This window comes from Anomaloglossus baeobatrachus, chromosome 5, assembly GCF_048569485.1.
Source record: "Anomaloglossus baeobatrachus isolate aAnoBae1 chromosome 5, aAnoBae1.hap1, whole genome shotgun sequence".
Classification (NCBI taxonomy): Eukaryota; Metazoa; Chordata; class Amphibia; order Anura; family Aromobatidae; genus Anomaloglossus; species Anomaloglossus baeobatrachus.
Genome location: NC_134357.1, coordinates 558,057,561 through 558,072,253, shown reverse-complemented (window position 1 = coordinate 558,072,253; position 14,693 = coordinate 558,057,561). Strand labels below are relative to the sequence as shown.

At 47.2% G+C, this 14,693-nt stretch overlaps 1 protein-coding gene across 1 annotated transcript in view; it reads left to right on the top strand.

Moving 5' to 3' along the window:
* The first annotated feature begins 1,823 nt into the window (after positions 1-1,823).
* Positions 1,824-14,693, top strand: part of LOC142312349 (uncharacterized) — a 229,460-nt gene continuing 216,590 nt past the window's right edge. Inside the window, exons 1-5 of the mRNA XM_075351287.1 lie at positions 1,824-2,031; positions 2,161-2,340; positions 2,422-2,545; positions 2,629-2,726; positions 2,924-3,014. Of these exons, the coding sequence (XP_075207402.1) occupies positions 1,954-2,031; positions 2,161-2,340; positions 2,422-2,545; positions 2,629-2,726; positions 2,924-3,014 (571 nt within the window). The 5' untranslated portion in view covers positions 1,824-1,953. The remainder of the gene's footprint in view (positions 2,032-2,160; positions 2,341-2,421; positions 2,546-2,628; positions 2,727-2,923; positions 3,015-14,693) is intronic.

The following is a 14,693-nucleotide window of genomic DNA, read 5'->3' as shown; positions in this document are numbered from 1 at the left end:
AAGTTGTCTTCCAGAAACTAGCAGTAGGTCAGGGAGTTGAGCTTCACTCAATCCGAAAAGGTCCTACAAGTTCATCTTTGATGATACCAGCCCATACCAGTACCCCACCTCCATCTTGCTGGCGTCTGAGTCGGAGTGGAGCTCTTTGCCCTTTACTGATCCAGCCTCTGGCCCATCCCTCTGGCCCATCAAGAGTCACACTCATTTCATAAGTCCATAAAACCTTTGAAAAATCAGTCTTAAGATATTTCTTGGCCCAGTCTTGACATTTTATCTTATGTTTCTTGTTCAAAGGTAGTCATTCTTCAGCCTTCCTTACCTTGGCCATGTCCCTGAGTATGGCACACCTTGTGCTTTTTGATACTCCAGTAACGTTGCAGCTCTTAAATATGGCCAAACTGGTGGCAAATGGCATCTTGGCAGCTTCACGCTTGATTTTCCTCAATTCATGGGTAGTTATTTTGCGCCTTTTTTGCCCAACACGTTTCTTGTGAACCTGTTGGCTTTTTGCCATGAAACGCTTGATTGTTCGGTGATCACGCTTCAAAGGTTTGGCAATTTCAAGACTGCTGCATCCCTCTGCAAGACATCTCACAATTTTGGACTTTACAGAGCCCATCAAATCTCTCTTCTGACCCATTTTGCCAAAGGAAAGGAAGATGCCTAATAATTAAGCACACCTTATATAGGGTGTTGATGTCATTACACCACACCCCTCCTCATTCCCCTGCACCTGTCTCTGGTAAGTGGGTCCCCGTGGTATGGAACACTGGGGGTCCCCGGTTTGTCCACTTCTGTCCACCTGACGGTAGGGTGAACTCTGTGGGGTTGGAGTCTCTGGTTCTTTCCCCGGCTCTCTCTTTGCTACTGAATCTTCAGATTCTTTAGGGTCAGCGAGGTCCTTGATGGTCCCCTTTGCTGTGCAGGTGTTAACAGGTCGGCTTGAAGCTCTTTCCTGTCCTAGGGTCCTGTACCCCGTCGGTGCGTAGTTCCGGGAGTACTCGACTCCACCATACTCCACCGGCAACCATTTCTCCTGAGTACCAGGTCACCGTCCACCCGAGTCAGGATGTTGCTCAGACACACCTTCACACTTCACTATAAACTCTAGACTGACTACTCTCCACAGTCTGCCCCTCCCACCTGGTCAACTAGTTGACTGGAGTGGCTTCACCTCTAGGCGGCCATCCATTGGTCCCACCCTAGCTATGTACCATTGTATGGGGGAATGTTGGGGAAAACTGGGATTACCTGGGTTTTTGTTGGTACCGACACTGGGGTTCTGGGTCCCTAAGGGGGTAGGCCCTGTGTCCTGGTGGGGATGAGGAACCTTGTAGCACCCTGATGGTCTCAGGGGTGCTACACATACACACGAGGCTCTGCTTTATACATGTCATACACATAAGGCTCCGCTCCATACACGTCATACACATGAGGCTCCACTCCATACACGTCATACACACGAGGATCCGTTCCATTCACGTCAAACACATGAGGCTCCGCTCAGTACACGTCGTATACACTCGGCTCTGCACATGTCGTACACACTTGGCTCTGCTTCGTACACCTCATACACACACGGCTCCGCTCCGTACACCTCATACACACACGGCTCCGCTCTATACACCTCGTACACACACGGCTCTGCTACATCCACACTGTAAATCCCTCCTGACCCCACACATAATCTTCACCTCATCCAGCACCATGACACCCAGCACAGCAGAGTCCTGCATACACTGAGGAGCTGATCATGTGACCCCCTGACTCCTCCCCTCCATGTGACATCATCACAGGTCCTGGAAGCACAGAGCAGCCATATATCTAGTGCGCGGCTCTGCAGGTGGAGGTGTGTGGAGATTCCCCATTACTGGGCTCAGGCTCCATACACATTAGATGCTGGGGAGAACAATCGCTCTATAGAAGAGAATTCTCCTGATTGCCCCGTGAAGGATGGATATGGACAGGGACAAGATGGCGGAGAGGATATTACACCTCACCCTAGAGATCCTCTTCCGGCTTACTGGAGAGGTGAGAGGTTCTGATGACGTCACATTACATCATTCTTATCTATGGGAATAACAGATGGACAGAACTGGAGATGTGAGGACTCTGGAAATGTCTGGAGTGAGATTTCTTACTGTGTCTCTCCATAACCAGGATTACACAGTAGTGAAGAAGACCTCTAGTGAGCGCTGTCAGGACCCTGTGTCTGAGGGATGGGGAAGACCCCTGAGCCCAATCACGGGGCCTCCACCTCACCCCCCGATACATGAGGACATCAATGACCAGAAGATCCTAGAACTCACCTACAAGATGATTGAGCTGCTGACTGGAGAGGTGACACTGCTGGGAATGCTGGGACATTATACAGTAACGCTATGAAGGGATCGGGGGTGACGGTATCATTGTATGTGTCAGGTTCCTATAAGGTGTCAGGACGTCACCGTCTATTTCTCCATGGAGGAGTGGGAGTATTTAGAAGGACACAAAGATCTGTACAAGGACGTCATGATGGAGGTTCCCCAGCCCCTCACATCACCAGGTAATAGACAGGACTAAATACACACGGCCTATAATTATCTGTATATATGGAATGAATTCAATCCATGTATGTGTCTCCTCCAGTTCTATCCAGTAAGAGGACAACACCAGAGAGATGTCCCCGTCCTCTTCTCCCACAGGACTGTAAACAAGAAGACCCCGATGTTCCTCAGGATCATCAGGTAGATGGAGAGAAGGTGCCATGAAATCTCCCTACGATGTGTAGACGGCTGTGAAGGTCTTGTGCTCAGTTTTGTTTTATCCTCCAGTATTATATGTGTTATACTTGTGTAATGAGAGCGGTGGAGATGGCAGGATTAGAGCTGATCATAGATGGGACTTCTCCATCTGTCTGTGACTTTTACAATATTTGTTACAGGGTGAAGATCTGACCCATATTAATACTACAGAGACATATGTGAGGGGTGATGAGCGGTGTAAAGAAGAGATTCCTACAGATAACCGCCCAGGTGAGTAGTGACCACTAAATGCAGAGAAGTCACAGATTCTTTTCAGTCACCGGCTGTGGCTGCTTTATCAGGGTTGTAGTCCGGCCATATCAAATAGTCACCATTCTGCTGCTAGACCACCACATGCTCCTCCACCCAAAACTGTCCCCATTATTTTGGGCATTGGCCACCCTTCTCTTGGAGTGAGCTCTGTATCAGTCAGATCTTACAGGTAGGATCCACCCTCTCCCCTGAAATTAGAAGACATTGACCCTTAGCTGCCCAGATCTTTAATCTACAAAGCCAAATGACAGTGTACGTAGAATGTGCAGACAACTTAGAAAATCATGGGAAGAAGAATCTAATCTGTATGGTGGACCCCTAAGAGAAAGCGGATGGTAATGATGCTGGTGACGTCCTAGATTCTTGGCATCTTATTTATGAATCTTCCTTCTCTCCCTTCTGTGCTGCTGAATGTGCTGATCTGGTGGTTACAAAGATCCAGTCTTTCTTGCCAAACTTCCTTTTTATGATGAGACACCATGCCATGAGAAGTGAAATTCTTTACTTTCCGAGCAGTCACAATACATGTGACATAGATCTGTAGCCTCTAACTTACACATGGGACATTTAGAATATTTAATATTTCCGACCTCTTATGTGACCTAGAGAGGCAAATTAACAGAATTTATAATTATTTCTCATTGTTTAAGTGAAATCCAAGATCTGATTCCCAGAATTTACTCACTTTTGAAAGTCGATTAATCAAATGTTTTTATCGGAAACTATTTGTCTTTACAGCTTTGACTTGGTAATAAATGATCCTTTAAAGGGACATGTTCCCTAGAACGTCTGAGCTGCAAATAGTGAAGAAACTCTAAATCCTTTAATCCTACCTGTATGAGTCTTTCTTTTAATATCTGCAGTATAATTATTTCCCTTTTTATCCCAAGTTTGGCACAGGGTAACTGTAACATATGAGGGTGAAATCATAGTAGTTCTAATGGTCCATCATAAATGAGTACAACTCCGCTTTACTGGACTATGTGAAAAAATTCTCTCTAAATGTCTAATATTTCTTCAAGAAACTCATCTGACAGAAAATATTGGCTCCTACAATAGTTTGGATTGCCGAGAGCCCCCGAGCCACATACTGTAATTACTCCTGTGTCACCTCTAGTTACTAAATCACTGGCGGTGAAGGGTGTCGGGGCGGAAGGCAATCATGTTAGTAGAGGTGTTATTGGCTATATTCACAGTTTCTCTATATTAGTTTGTGTCAAAGCTACTCTTATTTCATGGCTTTCCACTGCAGCCAGTTTTCTGCTCCTATCCAGGCCCCATTTCTCCATTCTGACATCTGTCACTTTACATGATAACACCTTTGTAATGCTTCATCTGATTCCAGTGTTTCTGAGATTTTTTTTTTCCATGACACATTGTACTTTTATCTTAGTTGTAATGTTAGGTTGATTTGTTTTGTTTATTTAAAAAAAATAAAAATCTGGAATTTGCCAAAAATATAAAAGACTTTAGTGTTCAAACATTGCATTTGGATCCTCTTAAAACAAATAGTGATACCGCAAAATAAAGTTGATAAATAGCATTTACCATATTCTCCACAGTCAGTCTCTGGATAAAAACCCAGCGTGGATGTTGCAGAGTGGAAATAGTAAATATGCCATTTTAGTGCCCAGCTTTTTTATGTAGGTTCTTCCCTGTGGCAATGCCAAACACGTGGATACCAAGAGTGTTTGGGCCACTGCAAGGCTGAGAAGTATCGAGAACATTTGGCTTTAGGAGACCGGATTTTGTTGGATTGTATTATGAAGCTATATCTTTTTATAGTCAAGTGTCTTCCTACTATAATCAATGTGGAAATCCACCATTTTTCCACCTCACGGAATAGAATTGTTTTAGTATAATTTTGCCTACAATACGTTATTTTATGGCTGATTATTAACAATATTTGGGAGGCAAAATGAACAAAGAGGGTTGAACATCATGATCTATTCTGAGGTCTGTTAGATTTGTGAACAGTATTTGTTTTCGTTAGTTATTGCATTTTGCTACATAACTGTCTAACGGTGTTCAGCTTTGTACTCGCTATTGTGCCATGGCGGCATCAGACTCTGTTCAGACCACAGAGTCTGACAAGCAGCGGGAGGTCTCTTAGTTGTACAGCTTTACTTGAGTGTCAGCTGTGTTTTGCTTCACTACTCTCCAGTTTAGCAGAAGTTAATTCCTGCTGGCTTGTGAACTGAGTCTAGGAGCTCAGGTTGCTAATAACCATTCACAGCCGCCTTCACTCTTTATAAGGTTTTCGATTTGGTTGCTTGTCGTCGAATATAGCTTAGCGAGGCTCCTGCGATATTGGTCCTTATTGTAGTGAGCCAGAGCCTGGTGATCTGTTGTCTGCTTTCCTAAGTTTTGTTAACTTATTTCCTCCCTGTGTTTTATTTCCTCATGGCTTCATATTGTCTCTTCCTCGTGTCTGGTTGCCGAGTGCATGAGTTTTGGTTCTTTCCCCCTTTGTGTTACTTATGGGGTTTGCTTCTCTGGTCCCAGCCTTCTCCTGGGTGGGAGAGAGGGGATGTAAAATCAAGACTTAAACAGGAGTTAGGGTGATGCTGACAGCCCAGACCTAGCTACCATTAAACTTACCTCTGGAAGAAAGGACAGCGAAGGGTCGCTACTTTGTGGGTCAGCTTAGCAGTCCCTCTTCTGTTACCCTTATTCCCTGTGACAATAACTTGTAATTTTTTTTAGCTATTTCATAATTATATCCTTGTTTGTATATGTTATTAAAATAATTTTTATTTTTGGCAGATAACTGTACCAGGAAACTAGAGGGACAACTGACATCTTCAATTTTTAAATCAGATGACCTTGAGATCATACAAGATATAACTGAAGCGAAAGCCATTACTACAGATATACCATCATCCCTTCTCAGCAAAGATCTATCATATGATTCTTTTAAACAGGTCCTATCTTCTGATTTATCCCAGTCTATTAAAAAATATAAAAGTAAAAAAACAGGCATTCAAAATCAAAGTGCTTCTACATCAAAGAAGCCATTTTCAACTTCTGAATATGGAAAAGTCCATCAAAAAATTCACACAGGAGAGAAAAGAATTTCCTCTGAGTCTATTATTTACCAGAGAACTCACACTGGGGAGAAGCCATTTTCATGTTCAGAATGTGGGAAACGCTTTAACCGGAAATCAAATCTTGTTTATCACCAGAAAACTCACACAGGGGATAATCCTTTTTTATGTTCAGAATGTGGGAAATGTTTTGCACGTAACTCACATTTTATTATACATCAGAGAACTCACACAGGGGAAAAGCCATTTTCATGTTCAGATTGTGGGAAATGTTTTAACCATAAATCAAATCTTGTTACACATCAGATAAGTCACACAGGCGAGAAGCCATTTCCATGTTCAGAATGTGGGAAATATTTTACACAGAAATCATTTCTCGTTATACATCAAAGAATTCACACAGGGGAGAAGCCTTTTTCATGTTCAGAATGTGGGAATTGTTTTGCACAGAGATCAAGTCTTGTTAGACACCAAAGAATTCACACAGGGGAGAAAGTTTTTTCATGTTCAGAATGTGGGAAATGTTTTACACACAAATGGGATCTTTTAAAACATCACAAAACTCACAGAGGTTAATGCCATCATCATACCAAGAAGATGAGAAATGTTTTACTTGAAATTATAATCTTTTGACTAATAAGAAAAATTCACATGTGGAGAAACCATATATTTGACAAACTGAATAAGAAAACACAAAAGAGGCAATAAAAGTATAGGCGAGTAAGCAAGAACGGTAAAGCACGTTAGAAGTTCCATTAGAATGAAAATATATAGTTACTAATAGACATCTGTTATCTAAAAATCAATTAAAAAGCAATATTCCATGTACAGTGAACATTTCACATTGTTATATATTTATGATTCACTCTGGACAAGAGTAAAATACCAAACATTCCTCCTCCCTTTTCTCTCTAACTCCCAATCTCAGCTATCTGCTATTCAGTACAGTAAGGGGTACTTTACACGCTGCGACATCGCTGCCGATATATCGTCGGGGTCATGTCGTTAGTGACGCACATACGGCGCCGGTAGTTACATCGCAGCGTGTAACACAAATGAGCGACGATCAACGAGCACAAAAACGTGAAAAATGGTTGCTCGTTGACACGTCATTCATTTCCATAATATCGGTGCTGCTGCAGGTACGATGTTGTTTGTCATTCCTGCAGCAGCACACATCGCTGTGTGTGACGCCGCTGGAACGACAAACATCTCCTTACCTGCGTCCACCGGAAAAGGAGGAATGAAGGAGGTGGGCGGGATCTTCCGGCCGCTCATCTCCTCCCCTCCTTTTCTATTGGGCGGCGGTTCAGTGACGCTGCTGTGATGCTGAATGAACCGCCCCCTTAGAAAAGAGGCGGTTCGCCGGTAACAGCGACGTTGCAGAGCAGGTATGTGCGTGTGAAGCTGCCGTAGCGATAATGTTCGCTACAGCAGCAAGTACCACATATCGCATGTGCGATGGGGGCGGGTGCTATCGCGCTCGACATTGCTAGCAATCACTAGCGATGTCGCAGCATGTAAAGCGCGCCTTACTTTCAGCGCACAATCTCCATGTCTGATCAATGTCTGTAACTTCTCTATACTACAATAATAAACATGTTCATATTACAAATTACTATTTCCAGCTACGATCCATTCCTTTTTTGTGGGAACATCTGGTGTGATCGAGTTTCTAAAATCCTTTCCGCTAACTTAAGTAGTTTTTTCATCCTCATTGGGGACTAATTCCCTTCTCTATTCCCCAATATACATATTATAGGTTCTAAGGGGACTTTGATTGTAAATACTTACTAAATTGTCCCAATAACCTGACACCCCAAACATTTTTTCCAATAAAGTCTGAGTATCTAAACTAATGTTCTTCATTTCTTCTTCCTCCATTTCCTTTTTGCTGGAGCAGAGGTCGCCAAACCTGTTCCCTCATTATGACATTAAATATCTTGGATACAATACTGTGGCGCCCCAGGGTACTGCACCTCACCCGGGATCCAGTATTCATCTTGGATACGGAGGAGGTCATCGCCGGTAAACCATCACAACACATCTAACACATAACACGGGAGCTCTGTCACTGGGACTGAGCCAGGGTAGGAGCCGAGGTAGCCATCACGAGGTATGGGACCTCCTGCCCACTGGTTCAGCAACCCGGGAGGTGGGGCACCTTCAGGGGAAGTCAGGAGTCATCTCACACACAATTCAGTTAGTTAGCACCTGGAGTTAGCTTCAGGCAGGGTCCACGCCAGGTCGGACTCAGGAGATGACATAAGAAGACACTGAACAGAATGGGGCCCATGGTCCGGAGCTGGAAGCTCGACCCGGGTTCTTAGGAAGAAGGAGGATCCCAGGGTTCGCGGGGAGTGCAGCAGGCACCCGTGACCCGTTCCACGGCCCAGGAGCTGGGGTGGAGGGAAGACCACTGGAAAGAACACACAAAAGGAAACACCGGTCTTGACCTCCAAACTAACCGGGATCGGCTGGAGCCCATAACAGTGGAGCACGGCACTCCAAAGGCGGTGTAATCTGAGTGAGTAAAGAACTTTGACTGCAACCTCTGTGTCGTCCCATCACTGCCGGTGCTCTCACCATCACGCCACTGCGCCATAGGAGACTACTACTCTTAACATCTTGCCTGGGACCTGAGCTCTACCTGTGGAGAGCTGTACCATCCGAGCTACGTTATCATCCACCCCAAAGAAGACCTCCCACAGCGGCGGCTAATACCTGGCCGCACACTACAGGTGGCGTCACGAAGACAAAACTCCAAAGTCTATGAGATTTCGATTTTGCTATCCACACTGGGCGCCTTTTGTTGGTTGCATCTTGGCTGCGTTTTTCAAGATGCACTCAAGATGCAGCATGTTAATTCTTTTTGCATTTTTACCACGTTTGTGAGCCCTCCAGTCAATAGATTTGACTTAAAAAACGCACAGAGAAAAAAGCGGTAAAAACACATTGCGCTTTTTATGCATTTTTGCAGCGGTGCGTTTTTTGGTGCATTTTAAGATGCACTCAAGATGCACTGACAAAAAAGATGCCATGTGTGAACATAGGCTAAAGAGACTCTACATCCATGGTGGCTAATATTGTATCCTCTGGAAGTGGACCCAAGAATGACAATTTTCAGAGAATGTCTGTAGTGTCCTGGATGTAACTGGGTGTTCCTTACCAGGGGTTTCAGAGTGTTCTCCTCCCAGCCTGAGATATTATCAGTTAATATCCCAATACCAGAGATGATGGGTCTTCCTGGATTACCTTCTTTATGTATTTTGGGTAACATATAGAAGGTACCTGTTTGGGGATTGTCTGGTATTAGATCCAGTAGAGAGGATGACATAGAGCCAAACTCATTGATAATATATGTTAGTTCCTTTGTGTATTTTTAGTGGGATCTTCCTGAAGCGGAGTGTAGTATTTTTTATCCAAGAGTTGTCTGTGTGCTTCCTGGATGTAGTCTGACATATTCATAATTACTACAGCTCCTCTTTTGTCAGCTGGTTTAATGATGATATTTTTGTTAGATTTTAACGATTTTATGGCTATCATTTGCCCCCTTGTTAATATTGTGTGGTACTTTGTAGTGTTTGTGCAGAATGTCAGATTTGACTTTTTTATGGAAACAGTCTATATAGTGTGTCCACCCATATCCTGTCCACTGCCGTTAACTTGAGAATGGCGGCAGCTACGGTATAGGCATAGAAGTGGTGTCTAGGCATAGTAAAGTAGCCATGCGCTACGCAATGAAACAACCTATATCGCCACCTGGCGGAAAACAACGAGTTAGCATTTTCTTTATCGTTCCTATGGGAGACCCAGACCATGGGTGTATAGCTTCTGCCTCCGGAGGACACACAAAGTACTACACTCAAACGTGTAGCTCCTCCCTCTTAGCATATACACCCCCTGCTAGCCAGTCCTAGCCAGTTCAATGCTTTGTGTTTCAGGAGGTCACACACACATGCATTCTCTGATTTTTGATTTTTGATTTTTTCTCAAAGATTTGGAAGAAAAGCTGGACTCCCGGCATGTCCCTTCTCACCCCACTGTGTCGGCGGTGCTGTTAAGGTTGATTTTATAAGGCTGGAGCCTTCACATGCCGCGCTCCTTCGCCATCCCCTGGGGTTCTGGCTTGAAGTGGGAGCCAACACGGTTCTCACTGCTTTGCAGGAGACCGGTCTCCATCCACAGCCCTGTTCAGGATCCTGTCGGACGGAGCGCTCATCCCCCAGGGACCTGGCACCTGCGTCTCACAAGCTAAGTACATGAGACGTTATTACCACAGAAAGTGGTCTTTCCAGGGGTCCTTTATACTTTATTTTTTGGGGAGAGTGTGTTTTATGTTTGTGTTAACATTTCCGGCCGGTTCTCCAGTTTTCACTGGAGAACCGCGCCGATGGTGCCTGCACGCCGGCCGCATGTTTAAATCTAGGCCCCGGCTTCGCCTGAGGCCTAGTTTCGGTTTCCACTGCCTCTGCATGTCAGTCATGCAGAGGGACAGGGTGGCTCCGCCCAGCGGCTGTGCAGCACAGGGAAGGGACACTCCTCACTGAGGAAGGATTCCCTCCCCTGTCTACCTCATTTGCCGTTCTCAGAGTAGGCTCCGCCCCCTCTCCTCGCTCCGGTCGCCATTTTCTCAGCGTTCTCTGTGCCTGCATAGGCACAGAGATTCCACATTGTGACAAGTGGGGGCCTGGGCTGAGGGACTGGGGGAACAGAAATATCTGTTAAACGGTCTGGCAGTCACAACCTCCGGTTTGTGCTGCTGCTTATTTTATCTGTTATATACTCTGCTGGGGGCCGCTCTGGTCAGAGCCCCCACCTCTGCAGCATGTCTCACATCAGAGCAAGGCTGCAGGGCTGTGTTTATTTTGCACTGTATGAAGACTCGTACGACCTGTACCGAGCACATAGACACAGGAGACGCAGGGTCAGCCTGGAGGCTCATCAGTGGTCCCTCCAGCTGCTCCGGCTTCGGTGGCTGAACCCCCGGTTTGGGCAGAATCCGCTCTTTCCAGGGGATGACTGTCCCGGACTCTGCTGAGCATGCATTAGCCCCCTTCTCAGGGTGTTTCTGCTGCTACTCGCTCAGCAAAGCTCACGGAGGACTCTCCTTCTGGTCTCAGACCCCGTCCTCCTAAAATGGAGACGCAGGGTCCCCTGTCCTTCCCCGTTCCGCAGCTCTGATTCACGAGCTGACTCACTGGACGAGGAGGATGTCTCTACCAGGGGCTCGGACGCTACTTTATGTACCATTGATCTGTCCGAAGGTGACGCAGATGCTAATGATTGGATTGCGTCCATTATACTTGTACTGGACCTCCATCCACCTGTATCAGGGGAGCATTCCCCGCTGGCAGAGAGAGTGGTCTTTCTAAGGCATCAGTATACCTTAAACAGAACAGGGAGTGTGTTCCTTAACCTCTCTAGTTTTCAGCCCACTGTGTCCAGGCCCACAGCCTGTCCTGTCAGACCCCAAAGCGGAGTTCTGATGACTGTGTTTCTCCCTCCCACCAGAGGTGGTCAAGGAGTGAGCTAATTCGCCAAGGGTGGTCCATCCGGTGTCTAGACTTTCAGCCCGGATAGTTGTATCAGTGGCTGACGGCACCTCTATAAGGATCCCACTGTACATTAATTTTGTACTGGACCTTAATCCGCCGGAGTTACCTTGCCTAAGAGAACAAGGAGTGTGTTCCTTAACCACTCCAGTTTTTCAGGCCTCTGTGACCAAGCCCAGAGTCTGCTCTGACAGACGCTTCCCATGAAGTGTGGTTCTCATGACTTTTTCCCTTTCCACCAGTGGTGGTCAAGGAGTGGGCTCATTCACCAAGGGTGGTTCAGCCCAGACCGTTATATCAGTGGCTGATGGCTCCTCATTTATAGTTTTGCTGTCCACGAGGTTGTCCTTCTGGCCAAATCTGTATAGGGGCGGCAGGAACCTCGTTCTCCTCAGCTTTATAGCAGTGCGGGCTTTCGTAGCCTTCTCTGCTTCTCTAGAGGAGATGCATTCCCTCACAGGGACTCTATGCCCGAAATGGTTGCCTGAACTTCCAGATTCAGCTTTTTCATCCTATGCCATGTCTGCCATGCTGGAGACTCTCACCGCACCGCGGTGGCCTCGGCTAATTTCCTCGCTATCCGCAGGCTCCTGTGGCTTCGGAAGTGGAAGGCAGATGCTTCTATAGAAGTTCCTTGCTGGGCTCCCTTTGGTTGGGAACAGTCTTTCGAAAACAACTGGATGAAATTGTTAAGGAAGCTTTTGGCGGGAAGAGTTCTTCCATGCCACAATCTCAAACCAGGAAACCTGTCCAGGGCAGGAATCAGTGGAGGTTTTCGTTCTTGCGTTCCTCCATCTGAGCGTTTTCTAAGCCCTCGGCCTCGTCCACTAGTTCGGCCAAGGATCGTAAACCCAAATGGCGCTCGAAGCCGCGTCTTCAGAAACCGCAGGAGATGCTGCCACTAAGTCAGCTTCCTCCGGGCTATCTGGCCACGCCAGCAACGTCCTAGGTCGGTGGCAGGCTCTCCCACTTTGGCGACGTATGATTTTAACACGTCTCCGATCAGTGGGTGCGGGATTACATCTCCATGGCTACAGGATAGAATTCTATCCACCCGCCAAACAGATTTTTTCTGTCAACTCCCCCCTGCTCCAAGGCCGCCGCCTTCTCGCAGGCCGTGGCATTCTTGCAGGCCAATGGAGTAATTGTACCGGTTCCCAATTGGGAACGGTTCTGAGATTTCTGCTTAAATCTATTCCTAGTCCCCGTAGAGGGCGGGTACTTCCGACCTGGATCTCAAGCTTTTCAAGCATATTCAGGTGCGGCGTTTTCACATGGAGTCTTGGTCTTGTTCCGTGTGTTTTCACCGGCTCAATTGATAACCCAAGGACATTCCCTAGCATCCATCGACATCAGAGATGTCTATCTGCAGGTGCCAATCGCAGCCTCTCATCAGCGTTGGCTACGTTTTGCAATCGGAGTGGTCCAATTCGTGGCTCTTCCCTTGGGGTTGGTCACGGCCCCTCGAGTACTCTCAAGATTGGGGCAGCTGTGATTAGGGTCCTGCACCTCTAGGGGTTGGCAGTGATCTTTTGCCCTGAACGGCCTTCTTGTCGGGGCTTCATCCAGTACAGACTCTTAGCAGAGTGCCTCGCTCACTCTCGCCACGCTAACCAATTTGGGTGGCTTGTCATTCTGTCAAGACCACTCTGACTTCGACCCAGGGACGCAATTCGAGACTCTGTCGGCACTTGTGAAGCTGCCTTAGTCAAACAGTAGTCCCTCTGCTGGCGGTCGACGTCGTTCCATCAGAATACAGGTACTGGATCATATGGTGGCGTCAAGGGAAGCGATTCCCTTGCCCAGTTTCTCCTCCTCGGAGGCTGGATATTTTCCGCTGTTGGAACAAGCGAACTTCCTCCTTCCACGGGGTGGTGGCTTCGCCACAGACCAGGGGCTCGTTTCTGTGGTGGCTTCGGCCACTCTGTCTCAGGGACGCTCCTTCCTGGCCCCGTCCCGGGTGATCCTCACCAGGATACTAGCCTATCCGTCTGGGGAGCAGTGTTTCTCCACCACGGAGCGTAGGGCGCTTGGACTCTGTCCGAATCAGCCCTCTGGATCCATGTGCTGGAAATCAGAGCTGTGTTTCTAGCTCTTTAAGCCTTTCATGGCGGCTGGGCACATTCGAGTCCAGTCAGACGACGGGACAGCGTTTACCTACATCAACCTCCAGGGCGGCACACTCAGCCGCCTGGCAATGTTGGAGGCTCAACGCATCTTCAGTGGACGAAGGACTCCTAGTCCACCATATCCGCAGCCCACATCCAAGACGTGAAGACTGCGAGGCAGATTATCTCAGCTGTCCATCCGCGGTCCACGATCCTCAGGTTTTTTTGCGGCAGACGCACTGGTGCACGTTTGGTCCCAGCTTCGTCTGTCTTACGTGTTTCACCCTCTAGCTCTTGCCCAGAATCCTGCGCAAGATCAGTAAGGAGGGCCGTCGGGTCATTCTCATACTCCAGACTGGCCCAGGCAAGCTTGGTACCCTGACCTGCTCCATCTGTCCGTAGTGTTGCCATGGCATCTTCCGGACCGTCCAGACCTTCTCTCAAAGGGTCCGTTTTTTCCGCCAGAATTCTGGATTCCCAGATTGACGGCGTGGCTCTTGAGTCCTGGATCTTGACGACTTCTGGTATCCCTCCTGAAGTCATCTCCACTATGACTCGAGCTCCAAAGTGTCCTTGGCCTTTTGGCCTTGCCGACCCTCCTGTCCCTTCTACAGTCCGGTCTACAGCTTAGGACTATCCCTCTTTAAGGGACAGCTCTTGGCTCTGTCAGTGTGTGCCAGCGGCGTATCATCCGACTGGCTCAGGTGCGCTCCTTCAAGGGCGCATCTCACATTATTCCGCCTTACCGGCGGCCTATGGAGCCCTGGGACCTTAATCCGGTCCTCACGGGTTCCGGAAACCCCCCTTTGAGCCTCTTAGGGAGGTTTCTTTGTTTCGTTTTTCACAGAAAGTGGTCTTTCTAGTCCATAATTTCCCTCAAGAGAGTCTCTGTTTTGGCTGCACTCTCTTCTGAGTCACCCCCTTTTT